General features: G+C 40.4%; 2 protein-coding genes across 2 annotated transcripts in view; one reads left to right on the top strand and one right to left on the bottom strand.

Annotated features, from left to right (window-relative positions):
- dbx1b (developing brain homeobox 1b) overlaps nt 1-4,006 on the top strand; it is a 5,765-nt gene extending 1,759 nt beyond the window's left edge. Inside the window, exons 3-4 of the mRNA XM_036567781.1 lie at nt 2,380-2,582; nt 3,399-4,006. Coding sequence (XP_036423674.1) covers nt 2,380-2,582; nt 3,399-3,668 — 473 coding nt within the window. The 3' untranslated portion in view covers nt 3,669-4,006. The remainder of the gene's footprint in view (nt 1-2,379; nt 2,583-3,398) is intronic.
- Nucleotides 4,007-8,163: 4,157 nt separating this feature from the next.
- Nucleotides 8,164-18,212, bottom strand: part of nav2b (neuron navigator 2b) — a 122,588-nt gene continuing 112,539 nt past the window's right edge. Inside the window, exons 25-36 of the mRNA XM_036568094.1 lie at nt 17,658-17,811; nt 16,829-16,976; nt 16,504-16,601; nt 15,947-16,042; nt 15,617-15,785; nt 15,140-15,375; nt 13,906-14,060; nt 13,331-13,402; nt 12,900-13,096; nt 11,369-11,487; nt 10,792-10,995; nt 8,164-10,358 (exon numbers count right to left, since the gene is read on the bottom strand). Of these exons, the coding sequence (XP_036423987.1) occupies nt 10,233-10,358; nt 10,792-10,995; nt 11,369-11,487; nt 12,900-13,096; nt 13,331-13,402; nt 13,906-14,060; nt 15,140-15,375; nt 15,617-15,785; nt 15,947-16,042; nt 16,504-16,601; nt 16,829-16,976; nt 17,658-17,811 (1,774 nt within the window). The 3' untranslated portion in view covers nt 8,164-10,232. The remainder of the gene's footprint in view (nt 10,359-10,791; nt 10,996-11,368; nt 11,488-12,899; nt 13,097-13,330; nt 13,403-13,905; nt 14,061-15,139; nt 15,376-15,616; nt 15,786-15,946; nt 16,043-16,503; nt 16,602-16,828; nt 16,977-17,657; nt 17,812-18,212) is intronic.

Raw genomic sequence — 18,212 nt, forward strand, 5'->3', positions numbered from 1 at the left:
AAAACACTTATTTTCCTTCAAAGCTGGTATATGTGAAGCATTTAAGAGAAAAAATATAGTGTACTGTATAAAGTAAAAACCTTTATTTGTATATTGTTTTTTTTTGCCCCTCTGCATTTTGGCCCCCCAAGACTAAAAGTTTAGGCACCCCGGCCCTACATAGTACCGTGGTCCCCAACTCTAAACATCTATCCTGCTACAAACTTTAGCTCCAACCTCAATCCACCACCACTGATCCCATCTAATTATTGCACTATATTTGAAGCATTTTAGAGAGAAAATATAGTGTAATGTATAGCGTCAAAACCTACCTACCTTCCTTATTTGTATATTGTTTTGTTTTTTTGTCCCTCTGCATTTTGGCCCCCCAAGACAAAAAGTTCAGGCACCCTACATAGAACCATGGTCCCCAACTCTGGACGTTCTCCCTCCTACAAACCAAATTTTGAATTTATTCACTTTCTCAATTTTTTATTCACATTATTTGATTTGATTTTAATTATTTGATGTCAAACGTTGGAAATTTTTACAGAATATCATAAGATCAGTCTCAGATTCAGAAACTTTATTGTGTATCATAATAGAAATCCTTCATCATGAAGCTCAAGACAACAACTTCCCAAAGCAAAGAGGCGCTGGACAGTAAAAAGGTCAATAAACAGTGGAACAGTGGAAGTAAGCTAGAGCGCACATGTGACAAATGAACTGGGGTCCACTGTTGGACTGTCTGGCCAATTTGACGGCCCTGTTTAGCGAGGGGCAGTGACTGCTCACGTTTTTTGTCCTCCTAATCTACAAATTACGGCTAATTTGGATCGTCATGGTCCAAATTTGAGGCGGGTCCCCTTCTCACAAGAAAAGCCGCTGGCATCTCTTCACGGCCTCCTTTTCCCACCGAGCCAGTGCACTTTAGCGAGTGATTGCCAACAATGCTTTTCAAGCACCATGACCAATTTGGTCAGCTCCCTCCGGGCAGCCACACACACACACGCACACACCCGGTGTTGACTTCAGCGTGCCGCTCATAGGCATTTACCAGTCATGGACTAATTCCCCTATTAGCAGCTATTCAGTGTTTCAATATTCTCCCAAGACCATAGCGGTGTGCCTTCGCGGGACGCCAATGGGACATGCCTAGAGCCTGAATGCAAAACAGAGGGAGAGGCCACGTACATGCAGACTGGTAGAAAAGTAAAAAAGGTCATTTTACTGAGGAATTCAGTCCTCAAATGTGGGCCTAATTGTCACATCCAGAATTATTCAGTTCCAAACCCAAATTCAGCACTACTTCTCCAGCTAATCAGGTAGACTGGATCAGAGTAGAGTAGATATGGTTAGAACTGAACTCCTAATGAAGGCAGATGTAGTGGTTTAAGGTTGGTGGCCACTGGTTAAGGACAAAAACCCCAACATAAGGGCTAAAAGTTTCATTTCGTCTGCCAGAAAGTTACCCTTAATGAAAAGAAACACATTTTTTTGCAACATACGACTTAAAAAATCTTATTTTCCTTTAAAGCTGGTATATTTGAAGCATTTTAGAGAGAAAATTTTATGTAATCTATAGTGTAAAAACCTACCTACCTTATTTATTTGCATATTGCTTTAGTTTTCTTGGTCCCTCAGCATTTTGGCCCCCAAGATAAAACGTTTAGGCATCCCTGCCCTACATAGCACCAGGGTGGACGTCCACCCTCCTACAAATATTAGCTCCAACCCCAATCCACCACCACTGATCCCATCTAATTATCGCCTTCAGAAGCCCTTGATTAACTGGATCAAGTGTGCAAAATTTAAACTGGAGAAACTCTCAATAAAGCAGATCTAGACCCTTCAATATAGGTCTACCCTCCAGCTCTACCCGATACAAACAGCCCTCGAGAACAGCTCTGAATACTGCGCTCTTATTCAGGAAGACCATAATGGACTGCTTCTTTTCACTAAACCTCAGCAACAGCTTTTCGTGTTCACTTAATGAAAATAATTTGGAGGCGAAAAAAAAGAGAGAAATAGATCCCCACCATCAGTATTCTTCAAATGATCTTGGCCTGCAGTTGCGTTTAGTTTCGAAGTGTAAATCCCTTTTGTTGCCGTAATATATGGCTTTAGTGGCCTGTCTTGAGCCTTTTTTCAGTTAGTTCATTACTACACAATTACCGTCCACGCTTCATTAGCACTTCTATCTTCCGCTGAATGGCTGCTGGGCCTTTTTACCATACCAATGCTTCTGGGAGCCAAGCAATGTGCTAATTAGCCTAGGCTAGCTGCTGCACTCAAACGCCTCACATTCAATAACGTTAGTGCAGCCAAGAATCTGCTCTGGGATGTGCCCGGTCTCTGTCTCAGACACTGGCCTTACTTTTTTGTCCTCTTTTTTAACAGCGCCGACCTCAGTGGTTCCTATCCCCGGGACCTTCTCGTGGCCGCTGACCGCTAGGGGAAAGCCAAGGAGAGGGATGCTGAGGAGGGCCGTCTTCTCGGACGTGCAGCGCAAAGCCCTGGAAAGAATGTTTCAGAAACAGAAGTACATCAGCAAACCGGACAGAAAGAAGCTGGCTACCAAACTCGGCCTGAAAGACTCACAGGTAAATGTCAGTGGTGTGCAGTGGTGTAGGCCAGTGTTTCTCAGCCCTGGTCCTGGAGGCGCACTGTCCTGAATATTTTAGTACTTTTCCTGCTTTAACATGCCCACTTTAACCCAGTAATGGGCTGTTAATGAGCTGATTAGTTGGATCAGGTGTTTTGGGAGCAGGGAAAGCACTAAAAATGCAGGGCAGTGGGCCTCCAGGACCAGAAATATTGGTGTAGGCCAAACAGGCCAGAGGGACAGCAAGCAATGGTATAGGCCCTTAAACTGGATGGATGGATGGATGGATAGATGGATAGATATTGGTGTGATACACTTTGCTTAAGAAATGGATGCCCTGGAAATTCTTCATCTGCAGCAAAGTGCTTGACAGACAGCTAGACAGACCTAGACAGAAAAACAGAATAAAAGTCCCTGAGGAGAGTTTTAGTACTTCCAAAATGGTAGCTGTACACAGGAAGGAAAAAACTTGTGATTTTTAATGGAAATTAATGCAAAGATTCTCTTCCAAGCAATTTTGAACCATTTCTGTTGATTTATCCATCATAAATTGTTCAGTCAATGCTAAGGGCGGCTAATGTTTCCGGAATTATGTAATAAAATAAGACAATAACAAAAATGCACATGCATGATTTTGTTCTGACAGCGACGATACGTTGCAGGAATATATTGTAAAATGCCTCTTATATCTTAAAACATGTTTATGGTTAACGGTTGAAAGAGTTGGTGTAGCTACGACTATCAGGGTTTTGGTGAATGATCCAAACGATTCGGCCTCAGCAGTTATGCTATAACGTTTCTTGTCCCTCTGCAGGTGAAAATATGGTTCCAGAACCGCAGGATGAAATGGAGGAACTCCAAAGAGAGGGAGCTGCTGTCCTCCGGGGGCTGCCGGGAACAAACTCTGCCCACGAAGGCCAACCCCAACCCGGACCTGAGCGATGTGGGCGGGGCGCGAGAGAACCACGGTGGGGAGATCATGGCGAGTCCTCAGGCGGAGGGATCAGACTTGCCCCCATCACCCTACAGCAGCAAACACACAGACTCAGAGGACTCAGAGGACGAAGAGATCACTGTATCATAACCACACACACATCACTGCGTCCCAAATCGCTGATAGAGACACTTCATTCAGAATATTCAGTTTAGATGCTGAACAGGAGCCGCCAGTGAGCCTGAACGGAATGTAAGTGTTGATACTACTATTGAATAACTGCTGTTATGTTATGTAATAAGTCAGTTTTAAAGGGCTCTCTCACCAGCTATACATTAAGGTCAACTTCATCTGGTCAGTTTCAGCTTTCACACTTCATAGTGCACTATGGATGTAGCGCCACCCAGGTGCTTTTTGCCTGACTATTATTCAAGGACGCTACCATTGTGGCGCACTGCTTAGACTAGTATGCGGTTTCGGACGCAGGCCACGTTTCTTTGAGTAGCTATTAATTAGCTGCTTCTCTAAGTACTACTTAGCTACTTACTTAAGTTTTCTAGCACGATAAGTTGTAAGAGTTGAACGTGCTGTTAGGAAAAAGACATTGAGGCAGCTCAGCTTTGAGCCTTCAGGTTGCTGAGTCAAAGGAATGGCCCACACTGCGGCCTTTGCTGCTTTTTTTGCAGCCTTAAATGTTTGTACACTATTTTGTATAAATATTTTTGAACGCTTTTATGGAATGTTTTATAGCCTATCAAGATTCTTGCCTTTCCCGCTGTTAGATTTTCCACGTTTAATCTAAAATATGTAGATGCTAAATGTATAACTTAAAAGTCATATATTATTTTCTATGTTGTTTTTTTTAAGATGAAAATGTATATACTTGAAAAATAAATATTTTTACATATTAAAATCCAAATGGGAAAACAAAGTTTGTTTTTGTGTGTCTCTCAAATTACTCAAGTATTTTGATTCAGCCCAAAGCTTAATCCCAGGAAGAATATTGAATTATTATTAAATAAAAAAAAAATCATGCACCTTCCTGTTCAACATTTCTATGCATTTCTGAGACAAATCAGAGTGGTCAGAACAAAGAGGGAGCATAAAAATCACGCAGGATATTAAGAGTGTTCTTACAAAAAGCAAGCAATGCTCATTTAACCTGGGTTAGAAATGAGCAGCTCTGCTGGTTGATGGATGTTGCTGTTAGAAAGTCTCTGAGTTCATACAATGATTTTACTTGTTTAAGTGACAAATCAAGAATTAAGTTGTGAGTTAATGCAAGTCTAGGATCACTTGCTGTCCATGACCTCCTAATGAACATGAAATATATAGAAAATGATCATGGATCTGCATTCAGACCCAGAGATGTTCAACAGGATAGACAAAAAAAACAGGTTTACTTCAGTCACACTTCAGACATTTCACCACAACAAGTCCTGATAAAGTATAATTCCACAAATTCTCCAAAATATCTGAATAATTTAGTGGTTAAGATGTTAACAGAGTCATTCAGAGTGGTTTGGTGTGAAACGCTCTGTTCTAGAGAAACTTAGAGGCAGAATTGTTCATAGTGGTGGTGATAGGAACCAGATGCCCACCTCTAAAAGCTCCCTCACAGAAAGTTATTACATGAAATGATCATGAATACGCTGCCTGATGTCTGAGACACTGTTTTGAGAAGGTTTTGGTCTAAATCATATTTTAATATGATTATATATTTGTGTTGTAGTCATGGAGACCCCTGGTTTCTATCACCACCACTGTAAAGAAATCTGAGTATGAGTTTCTCTATGATGAACCATTTCACACCAAACTGCTCTGAATGACTTGATCTCAAAGATTATGTAGCCATAACATAATAACCAAAGCCATAACCAAAAACACAAAGAAGCTAAAATGTCAGCAAATAATGAACAAATCAGTCTGATACTAGACTCATCACATTTATTCTCAAAGGAGTCACAAATCATTGTTGGAAAAATAAAACAGAATCTACAGGTGGTAGGAAAACGAGCTGTACATGAATGGTTCACTCTATTTCTCTTAAAGAGCTGTTAGAAAACAAAATCTCCAATTTCTGGCTTGAGGTATATTTACAAACGTATGGTACAACTGAAAATATACATAGAACATTTTTCTCATCCAGGAATCAACATTACAACTCTGTTCACATTAGCATTACAAGATATTTCACATGGACGCTTCTGTGAGCGTACTATTCTCTTTTTCCTCTTCTGGCATTAAATTCATCTAAACTTACTATTTACAAACTCCAAATATGTAAAACAAAAACATACAAGAGAATAATTCACAAAATGTTGTGCTCAACAACACAGACTCTTGTCTTTTTACAATAGAAACAAAGAAATATTGCATAGTGTCTCTTTATTCTAAAGGACTGTTGAGAAAATCCCAACATTGTGAGGGAGTCCGAAGTCGTGCGTCATTTGAAAGCGAAAGCTTGAAAAACTCTTCATTTCACGAGTGAACAAAGTGCGCTCGTCCAAACAAAGCAATACTGAGTACTCCATTCACGCCATGTGAAAATGGACGGCGGGATAATGCTCCTGAGCGGGCCACTAGGCACGCTAGCCCTCTGTTCAGAGTAAAGCACATCACTCCGGCCGATGAGAGCGCCGGAGTCTGCTGAGTGTGTTTGTGTGTGGAAGTGCTTCGGCGTCTGTGTGCAGAGAAACAAAACCGTCTCTCAAAATAAAAGTCTTTGCGCCTCCAGTAACAGTAATCAACTCGCACAATCAGGCTCTCCAGGAGACTCACATCACTGAGGGACTGGCTGTGAGTTAGGGCTGCACGATCTGCTGTTATTGCGATATTGGACAACATTTATATTGTCAAAAACTGTGATTTGCAAATGAGTCTCTAATCAATCACTGCTTTTACTGTGTGCTATGAACTCCACATGAGTTCCTGTGGGTGTTTTGATGAATCCAGTATTCACATAATCTAAAAAAGTACATTGTTTTGGTCAGAATAATACAGGCTATTCTTCACCCATGTCACATTATTGATGCACTATTTTGTACTTAATATATTGCAAGGCATTTCGCAATTGCAATATAATTGCAATACTCATATTCTGTCCATATCACGTACACAAATCTAACAGAAGTACACCAGAGAAAGCTTTCTGGGACAGAGATTCAGATTTATACTACACTTTCAAATGATGTGTTAGATATTTTAAGGCTGAATTCCACTGATGCTTCTAAATTTCTGCATAATTAAGTGGTTAAAAGGTAAACAAGGTCATTCAGAGTGGACAGAAACCTGCCGACTCAGAATTCTTCACAGTGGTGGTGATAGGAACCAGACGTCCACCTCTAAAAGCTCCCTCACAGAAAGTTACTACATAAGATGGTTATGAATACACTGTCTGCCTCACGCCTGAGACGATGTTCTTTGATAGTTCTGACATAAACTTTTGGTCTAAAACGTTTCTTGAAAATCCCTTCATGCATGATGTACATGCAGGGTGTTGTGAGGCAAAATAGTCCCCTTGCGTTTTAGATGTAGCACTATTTTAGCATCATCATCATTACATATAAAACCCGTCGTGTGTAGGTTCACTGTTAGTTTTGGATAGTAAATAAAATGGACTCATTCGCATTGTAGACACTTATAACTCTTGGCGCTGGATTCACCAAAGTGTCTTAAGAAAGAAAATCTTCTTATGAGCTTTCTCATTCTCATTTATTAAAAAAAAAAAAAGAAGAAATTTTTATTCTTCAAATAACTTCTTTAGAATTAAGTATTTTCTTAAGAATAACTCTAAAAACAAGTGGAAATATTCTTGAAAATATGTTCTTAAACGCTTTCATTCAGCCTCACACTTGTCTGTAAGAGTTGACAAGGTGAGCATCTAAATTTATCATGGACGCTGCCTCTGCTACTCATCCCCATCCTCGTCCATCACCCCACAATTATCAGATTTTCCAATGAGGATTTTTTTCTCCGTTGGCTGTTTCTTCCACCATCACCTCTAATTATTGTCTGCTATTTTTTTTAAAACACTTGGTTTGATGTTTTTCTTCCATTTTGCTCCTCTGAGAGGATTAAACTAAATAACTATAATAACAGTTAATACAAATTCAAACATACATAAGAAAACAATGAAGAATTTCTTAAGAATATCTTAAGAAAATAATTAAGAGAATATTTGAGAACCAACCGTTCTTAAGAAATTTCTTCTTAAAACCCACTTATGAAGATTCTGACATTCACCAATGTTTTCTTTTTTGGGATTTGATCTTAAGTAATAACAGAATTTACACACAATCAAGAGCACAAAGGTGTGAACAGCTCTGCGGTTTAAGAGCACGTCATGAATCTGACGTTGACTTTTTCTTCTGACTTTTCTCAACAACAACTTTGAGAAAAAACTTAGGAAGATGTTGATGAATGAGGCCCAGTCTTATCAACTTCTTAGTGTTTGTCTTAAGAACCTTCACAAGTTTTTTTCTTAAGAAAGCTTTCGTGAATCCAGCCCCTGGTTCTAATCAACACCAAAATTTGAGTCGGTAAGTTTCTCTATAATGAACCATTTCACATCAAAATCACTTACAGCTCAACCACTGAATATAGCTGAAATTTTTGAAAAGTCAGTGGAGTTCCCCTTCAACACTTAAAACATGATGTTATGTGTGCTTCACAAGAAATGGAATAAACTGATAAACTGAATTAAAGTACATGTGAATTTCCAAGATTTAAGATTGTTGTGGTCCATTTAGGCCAATGAACACAGAATTTCCCTGCCACAGACTGTGTAAATACAACTTCATGCTCAAAATCTGAACACAAACTGCCTCTCTTAAATAAAATACCACACTGATTGTGTTCAGAGAAATAAAACGTGTTATCTTCACTGGACACGAGTAAGACGTGTTAAAAAATAACACTGTGCTGTTTGTAACAAATCTGCTGTGAGACTGTAGAGAGCAAGAAAACAGTAGGCTGTTTGAAGAGAGTGTTTAGGTGTATCTGCCACTTCTCAAGACAATAATACCACTATGATGCAGCTATTAAGTAGATGTGACTTGTTCACTAGCTGTAGTGAGCAGGTTGGATTTTCCTGCGTAAAGAGGTATAAAGTTACACCCAACTTCTTGTCTGTTTTTGCTTCACATGTAAACACAAAGCGATTCCAGTCACCTCAAGTAAAGCTGCATCAAATACACAAAACTAGTTCTTTTTCCCCAAGATGAGCGTATTGGGTTTGACTGTAAAAAGCCTTCCACTCAGCCATGAACCTCAACCATGATCGCTACACACACCACTGCACTCCAGAACCGTGGACCACTTAAAGGCATCAATTTGGTGGTGTTACAGCATATGAGATTACTACCGTCGGTACAAACATAGTAAGGCATTTGTAAGGTGAGAGTAGCACCACAGAAGATCTTCCTTAGCACGGAGCTGATGGAAAACTCATGGAAAATGCTGCTTGAAATGTCACGACTCTGATTCTGAGGTCTCTGAGTTTCTTGTTTAGTGTAGTCTGAAAATAAATTCACAAAAATGTTTTGAAATATGTAAAATCAATGTTACTGTCAGTGAGCAAAAGATAAAGGCATTTGCTCGCACTGAATCAGAGACAGAACACAGAGGCGTCCTGCGATAAAGGGCACTACAGTGTAAAGCTGCACTGAGAAAGCTTCCCAAGGTCATTAAACACAGCTATAGCGACATCTACTGCTCATGTCTCTGAATTACAATTAAAGCAGAACCCTCTATTGTGAATGGGAACGCTTCAGCAAAGTTCAAGTAGAGCTGAATACTGGACTGTGCATAAATGGGATGTGGAGACTAAAGATTTGGCTGAAACTAAACAAAAAATCCCGCCCGCTTACATTTTGTGCTGTTTCGCAAAACATGCAAATCCTGCGTTTCCAGGTTTTGTTTGATGTTGCTTTAGGCTACGTTCACATTAGCAGGTTGAAGTGGCACAAATTCAAATTCTTTCCTAATGTGACTCAGATCTGATGTTTTCAGGGCTGTGTGGACACACAAATCTGATCTTTTCAAATCCGGATGAGTCACTTTCATATGTGGTCCTAGATCGGATACGTATCCGATTTGTGGCCATGCCGCCTTAATGTGACACTCAGATCGGAATTCATGTGCTTTTTTTTCCACTGCGTGTCATTCAGCGTTACCATGGCAGCAGCGCCACACAGAAGTTAAAGCCTGTAAACGGTGGAAAAGAAACACATCTCATCTTTTCCGCCTACGTCTCGTTTTAATAATGAAGCTGGGAGCTGATCAGAGTTAATTATCTTCTCAGCGAAGCTCGTTCTGCTTGTTAGCTTGTGCTGATGATTCACGTGACGTTACTGAGTAGGATGTGCTCATGAGGCTCATTTCAGGACGCCGGTTCGTTCACATTAATGACAGATTTGAATCACTTACCTAAACGAGCGTGAACCATAGAGTCACAGAGATCGGATTTGAGCAAAAAATCGGATTTGAGCAATGAGGCTTGTAATGTGAACGTAGCTTTAGTTTTATAGAGATTAGGGCACAAATGTCTCTCTTATATGTCTGTCATGATGCTTTCATGACCCCCTCTGCTTTCTGCGGATTCTGTAGACCAACGGCTCTTCTCTTCAGAGTTACCGGCTCCCTGTGTTCCAGTCAGAAAACCCTTTTGATGTTTGTGAATAAAGATGATCCGTAGTCTGACGGGCCTGAAGTTCACAGCGCAGACTCCAGCGAAGGGTCCAGGATTTCGTCATGGTTACTGTTGCTGTTGGAGTCGCTGTCGTAGCTCGACGGGCCGGTGCAGTGGGCTGCCTCCTTTAGCCTCATTAGCATATTCATCTATGATGATGAGGAGAGGTCAAAAGGTCAAATGATGGCTGAAAGAGGGCAAGCAACCATGACACTGCATTCAACCATAAAATACAGCTGTTTCTAGTCATTTAGTAACAGCAATCAGTATGGAATATAATATATCTGTCATACATCTCAAATATCTAGTTAAAGATACGTATAACACAATATGTACTCATGTAACATGAATCAATATAATGCATCATATTATAATACAGTGGTGCTTGAAAGTTTGTGAACCCTTTAGAATTTTCTATATTTCTGCATAAATTTGACCTAAAACTTCATCAGATTTTCACACAAGTCCTAATAGTAGATAAAGAGAACCAAATTAAACAAATGAGGCAAAAATATTATATTTGGTCATACAAAAGGACATATTAAAGGAGGTCTAACATTACGAGATTGGCTGTAACCTCACCAGTGGGTCTCCCTCTGAGCCATCCTGTGTGGCCTGCTTGCCCGGGCAGTTCTCTCGGGCGAGGGCATAACCATCGAAGCCAACGTCCTCAGGCCGTAGCTGAAGCAGAGGGGGCCACTGGTGTTGCTGGGGGCTGGAGGCCCAGGGGTAACTCTCCATCACCCAACAAGCTGGATCCTCCCACGACGCCTTTCTGCCGTACAGCTGAAACACACACATGGCAGGATTCATTCATAAAGCTGTGTAGTGAGGATTTTGTAAAATTGCTGATACTGTTTTTAGCTATGCAACATACTTTTGTGTAAATTTAATTTATCTACTGAACTATCGCTTTAAGAGGGCTGGTCAGGCCCATGTTGTGAGCCCTGCGTATGCTTGCATTCTCTTGCAGTGAAAACAGTGGAGAGAGTGACCCAGTTAAACACCTGTTCACATTTATATAAACTACACAAAAATATAAACATCAAATCTTATCTATCCAAATAGACAGTAGATAATAGGTGGACTGGAACTAAACTGATGACTGAATGGAAGATACTAGAACTGTGAAGATTAAGTTTGCGCTGCCAGTGCTTACCTGCAAGCCTTCCCGCACAGCCTCCAGCAGGTATGGGATGATGGAGTAGTTCCATAGGTCTGTGAACCATACCTGAGAGCCCTCCACATCCATAGGACAGGACAGGAAGAGGCGTGGCCCTGGAGAGGATGTCATAAATAGGGAAGGAGTGAGGGTGATGCAGGCCTATAGAGCTTCTGTGCAACAGGAAGGTTGCCGGTTCGATCCCCAAAGCCGACAGCACGTGACTGTGGTGTCCCTGAGCAAGGCACCCAACCCCCAACTGCTCCCCGGGCACTGCGGATAGGGCTGCCCACTGCCCCCGGCAAGTGTGCTTACTGCCCCCTAGTGTTTGTGTGCTCACTAGTGTGTATGTGGTGTTTCACTTCACGGATAGGTAAAATGTGGAGGTGAAATTTCTCTGTTGTGGGACTAATAAGTGTCTCTTAATGTAATTTAACAGATAAATGTCCTGCTTTTCTCAACACATAAAGAATGTTTCATCACAGTGGTCACGTTTTAACGCTTTTCAACTCCACTCATATGGCACTGTAACAGAGTTTTATTTATAATGTTTATTTATAACAGCTTTACTCAGCCAATGAGCTAGGCCAGCTCATCAGCCAATCAGCACTCTGCAACAGTAATGGCAGTGCAACTGGTGTTGTCTGGATCAAAACCAAGACTTGAACACATCAAGTCTGAGTCAAGGCTGAGACCAGGAGTGGTGGGACTGAGACAAAACCACACTAAGACTTTTTCAGAATATTGAAAAATAAATAAATAAATAAGACGAGAAAAACCTAAAATTTGTTTGCAATTCATTGTACATACATTATCATTAAATATGCATACTATAAATTAAATAATATTACATTTTCATATTTTGTAAAATATAACATTAAATAATACATATTTAAAAACATGATTCACATTATAATTTTAGTCCATCTTTGCATTTTATCTTTGGAAGCAAATGATGGTGAATTTATTCTCTGTCTCTTTTTCTTCTAACTTAAAAAGAATCACCACCTAAATCAAATGAATATAAACCAAACAACAAACATACATTTTTATTATTAAATGAAAATATACTAACAATAACATTCTAATCTGCCCTCAGAGGATGTTTACATTTTGGAACCAATAAACAGAACCGAATAATACCCAGTTAAGCCATCATGGAAATAATCAACTAAATCCTCAACTGACTTTATTTAAACATACAGAGTTTTATTCTGTTTAAAGATTTTGTTGCTATTCAATAATGAGAGAAAAAAGTTTCCAGTTATCTCAGATGGAGGCATCACACTCGGCTGGTCTCCAGAACAATTTGTGAGCCCAACCTACCCCAAGACCAAGACAAGACTGAGTTAAAATGATGCAGAGACCGAGACAAGACCAAGACTTTTAATTTACGGCCTCACCACTGGGACCAGACTTGAGCTCTACAACACCACATGCAACTGCCCAAGACCTACTTCCTTCACTGCTTCAAGCACAGAGTAGGTTTTCTTTGTCAAACAAACCCTGTGGCTGTGGATGAACTCACCAATGGTGACATCAGAAGAGCTGTGTGTCTCCAGGAAGCGGTTCAGATGCTGCCAAACAGACGGAATCCAATCTATGATCTTCACCAGCTCAGAGTTACGCACACGACTGCTGATCTCTGTTTCTAGAAGCTTCCGCCGCAGGAAACGACCCAAGAAGCCTTTCACTGGTTCAGTGTGGTTAGCACAGAGCACCCACCTGAACAAAATAAAGCCACAATGAAATTACAACTCCCTTTATGCACGTAAAGAGCATAGTGGGCTGCTGCCCTCTAGTGGACACTTGTGGATAATGTCAGAGACACTTGAGGGAAAGTGGCTTATAATTTTTAAACATCCAACAGTACATAATAAAAACATGACGGGGATACAATGGACATCAGACTGTACTAAGTACTGCTGCCTTATAAACAGTAGACCTCAGAAATCTCACCTGAAATTGTGATGAAGTTGCAGATTTGGGGATGATGATGTTGCTTGATTCATAGTACCAATGATATAGGGACTGTGAAAGTGAACCCAGAGGATAAGTGTTAAAGACTCAACTTTACAAACAAAAAATGGAATTTAAATGCACCAACATAGACCTTATTTTCTATTATGTTTAAGCATTCAATCTCTCAAAGTTATTAGATATTTAAGAGATATATAAGATAGAAGAATCTTAGTTCTTGGTTTAGTAATGTTAAATTAGAAATGTGCTAAGCCTTTAACAGGATTATTTAATCATTTCATTGCAGAAAAAAAATCAATTGTCTACAAAACAGCAGCGTATCCCTGTAAAGCATGCCCTGCCCTTCATTTGAAACTATTTCTTGCCCCAACATTCCTCATCAGCTGATTATCACGACATTCATGAGATGGATCAGAGGTGTTGGGACAGGGAACAGATAAAAAAAAACAGCAGGGCAATGTTTGGTCAGGAGCAGGATTATCAAAAAGTTCCCTAAAGCAATTTGAATTGAAATCACATCCATGTGTCACAGTCCCTACAGGGTTGCTACTAACCACCGATGGTGTTTGCAGTTCAGCAGGCCATTAAAGATGTCTCCCAGAGAGCCCACATGGTGCAGATTGTCAAGAATGATGACCAGAGGCAGTTCACCAGCCTGCATGCTGCTGTTGCACTGGTCAGTCAAGTTAGACAGGTACTGCTTCAGCTCCTGTAAAATACACAGCCTTTATTAGCATTTCACTACTAGCTTTTGTTTGTGTAGTCCTAACCCTTAGAAGCTGCAGTTAGTGATGGCGATATAAAAATATAATTTTATATCATTTACTTTTAGCTCATTAAAGCAAGTGGAGAGATTCTAAACTTTCAATTCATACCATAATTGTATTAGAGCAGATATTTTATTTCGTTTTGAATTTGTTGAAATGTAGCTGTGAATACAAACCTTCCTTTACATTCCATATTATTGTCATTGGTTTTTTTCCAAAAAGGAAAAATGACTCAATCCTGTCAATACAGAATGTAATTCATGTAGTTCCTGTCCCACAGTTTGAGCAGTCTCACGAATCGACTTCTCAAAATCGTACCCAAAACTATACGCAATCACAAACAGCGCTTCTGCACGGAGACAAAAAAGTCGACATCTGGAGTACCAGCGTCCGTATATGCCAACTTTGCTTAATTTGACTGAGTTGAACTGCAAGGTATACATAAATACATAATATTCAGTCTTCATAAAACTAACTGTAGACCACCTGGTTTTTAGTTTCACAGCATGGGACAAGATAGCAAAGCTGTTATAGCACAGTTTGTCAATGGCTGAATCTCAAATGGCCCCCTCCTTCCTATGTATGTAAAATCTGCTCTTCATGAAAATAGTGCACTGTTTGTCCAGTATGGAATTGCAAGCCTGAATCCCAAATGGCTATTTATTAGACATATGATGCACTGTATGGGTACAGGAGCCCCTATTTTAATATATGTAGGGAAAGTCAGCCAACGTTTTTGCTTGAGACTCAGACGCCCAGCATGTTGTTTTGAACGAAACAGCTTTATTGGAAATTGCCTGCAGACAGAGCGTCTGTAGGAGCTGCAATTCATGTGCAGTGTGAGCACCCATGTTGTGTCACATCAGTTGGACTGAGCGTTTTCGTACAGTGTCAGTATATAAATCGCAGGCTTTGTCTGCACACAGTGGGCGATTCAAACGTACAGTACGAGTTATCACCAAAAAACAAGATTTCTAATATCGCAGTGTTGGCCTGGCTTCACTGGCCAGGTTCACATCACCTTGCTGGACTTGTTGTCCACGTTGAAGGAGGCGATGACCCGGTCAGCCAGCGTCCGTCCATCCAGCAGCACCAGGTGTTCAGCCAGCCTCATGGCCAGGAAGCTCTTGCCCGTCCCAGATGGTCCGGAGAGGATGATGCGGCGGTGTTCTCGAAGCTGGGAGACGTAGCGCTGCAAGATGGGCTTCGGGACGAGTGTCTCAAACACCATCTCATCTTGACTGGTCTCTGCCACACCTGCAGAGGGAGACAGAACACAATCTCTGTTAATGTGTGAGACAGTGGTCACTAACCTTTCTCCTAGAGATCTATCTTTCTGTACAGCTTAATAAGAATAAGAATTAAAATGACTCTGATGTGTTAGACCTGGGTTTGAACTAAACATGTGAAATTAGAGAAATACAAAAAATTAGATCTCCTTAGCCCAAAGGAAAAGGAAAAAATACAAAATTTTAAATTTTCCCTTCCGTCTATTTACCTTTCAGCCTGACGGAGATGGTGTTGCTGTCTCCCACAAGATAGCCGCAGGGCAGGAGCTCTGGAGTCTCTGCTTTGTCAGTGCGGTGGACGTCTCCAATACTGTAGTCCAAAACACTGTCTGAGTTCAGACCCAGCTGTGTGAGCGGATCCACATGGATAATGTACTCCTGCAGAAGCAGAAAGACAAATAACCCAATTTTAAACTTGTTTTTGTATATTTTTTAATATCATTAAAAGGCTTGAGGGGACATGTAGCTCTGTGTTCATCAAAAAGCTCAATTAATTAGCAAAATACTAAGCATGTGAACAAATATCAGCTCTGCTGTACCTTGAAGAGGCGTCTAACTACACCATCCAAAACCTCCCATTTGGTTTTGCTGCTGACGCCAATACAGCCAATCAAGAAGTCACGTGGCCTACCGTCCTGTGAGGATCAGAGACAGAAACACAGGTCAATCAGACTGAAGTAGATTGGCTGCAATATGCAAATGAGCCGATAACTAATCACTAAAATTGTTTATGGTGTGCTTAACAATGTCAAATACTCCAGAAGAGTGTCTGTGGGTGTTTGGATGTATCAGGATGTTGTAAAATGACATTATGCTGTTGTAAAATGTGTCATAACTTCTGCGTACGACAATATGTTAAACTCAGAAAATAAACAGTAGCGGTGCATTAAAATGTGCAAGTTTGTTCTCTGTAGAGGATGTGTGAACTTATTCACTCAGAAAGTCAACAAAAACATGTCATTTGACTGTTGTGCTCAAACGACTGCATATGCAGGTCTCTTATGTTATGGCTGAAACTCAGCAGGAGGGCCAGAGACCCAGAAACAGCGGAGAGATACTTTGGAGTGTGTAATGAAGAAGAAGAAGCAATTCTGACCTCTTTCCATTCAGTGTCTCTCTCCAGACTGACCACCACCTTAACATGCCGTCCCTCTTTCCGAGAGCTGCCATCCCCACTGTCGTCCAGCAGCATGTCTAACAGCACACATGCAGGAGTCAATGATAACAGAAACCTTTACCTCACGTTTGAAAAAAAAATAATAATAATAATAATATTAATAATAATAATACATGTCTGCACACAAAGTGTAGAAATAAAAAAACAAAGTATACAGTATACAGAAAACACATCTTGCTCTCTCTGTTTATCTCTTTCACACTCCTCTGTTTCATTGACTTTGTGTGTGTGAATGTCCCAGTACCCAGGCTGGTGGACTCGGTCAGGCTGAGCTGAGAGGACAGGCCGACAGACGACGGGCTAATGGATGTTTGTGAAGTTGCTGTGCTACAGCTCCCCCTGCTGTCCATTTTCAGACGGTCATTCTCCGCTTTCAGCTTCTCAATCTCCGCCTGCCCACACACACAACAAACACAGCACGCACCAATGAGGCCTCAAGAAATCCAAGTGTTATTGTTTAAAGTGACATAAGCAACTACAAACTGCCTGCCTGAATCATCGCACTTGTTTTTGAGTCATCTCAACTGGGCTCCTTCTGTCTTCTGTCCATTTTTTATCACACAGTATTAGAAACTACATTTCATACATATACATACATATATGTATATATATATATATATATTTGACATTACAATGGTTTGATGATACAAGTGTGTAATGCAGTGAGGTATAAGCTGCCATTATATAGCTATATTAGCCTCATAGCTGCATGTCTTGGATGTCTGGTTGCACCTGGACTACGAATGAAAACTGAGTAAATTTTGGAGAAAATTTAGTCAAATTTACTGTAAATATCTAACAAGAAATTAATTAGTGTATGACTTTCAATTAACTTACTATTTCAAGTTGCATAAATAAAAATGGTAGCCTTTAAAGTAAAAACATTCAATACATTTTTTTTTACATTTTTCATTTCACATAACCTGTGAAGTCATACTAAGCAACAACTAAATGAACTGGCCTGGTTCTGGTTCTGGGCTTAATTTCTGACTACAGAATGTGGGAAATAATCTTTCATTAGTTTGACGGGGCTGATGTGAGAGGCTGAAGGTGAATGATATTTTGCCACTGACTTGCATGCGGTTCATGGACTCTCTGAACTGGTCGAGCTGGTGGGCTGAGCTTAGAGCTTCTAGCCTGATGTCCGTCAGCTTCATTTCCTTATCGCGCAGCTCACTGCGCAACTGCATCACCACTTCTGCCTCGTTGTCTGTACACTCAGAGATACTATAATGTAACACAAATACACAGAAACAATATATGAACCAAACTGTCTGTGATGTTCCAAGGACTCCAGTTAGTAATTAGTAAGAGACAATTTATCTACAATCATTTAAATCACCCACACTTAAAATACATCACTCAATTCCTGTTTGAATTGTTAATAACGTGTTGAGTACTGATTAAGTCTCACAGACTAGGTACACTATATGTCCAAAGGTTATACAGCTGTTTATCCAGCGTTTCTTCTGAAATGGGTTTAACAAAGAGTTTGTCACCTCTTTGCAGCAGTAACAGCCTCTTGTTAGAGGCTTTACTCTAGATGTTGGAACATTGCTGCGAGGATTTCATTGCATTTGGCAACAACAGCATTAGTGATGTCAGGTACTGATGTTGGATGATCAGTT

The sequence above is a fragment of the Colossoma macropomum genome, unplaced genomic scaffold (assembly GCF_904425465.1).
Source record: "Colossoma macropomum unplaced genomic scaffold, Colossoma_macropomum, whole genome shotgun sequence".
Lineage (NCBI taxonomy): Eukaryota > Metazoa > Chordata > Actinopteri > Characiformes > Serrasalmidae > Colossoma > Colossoma macropomum.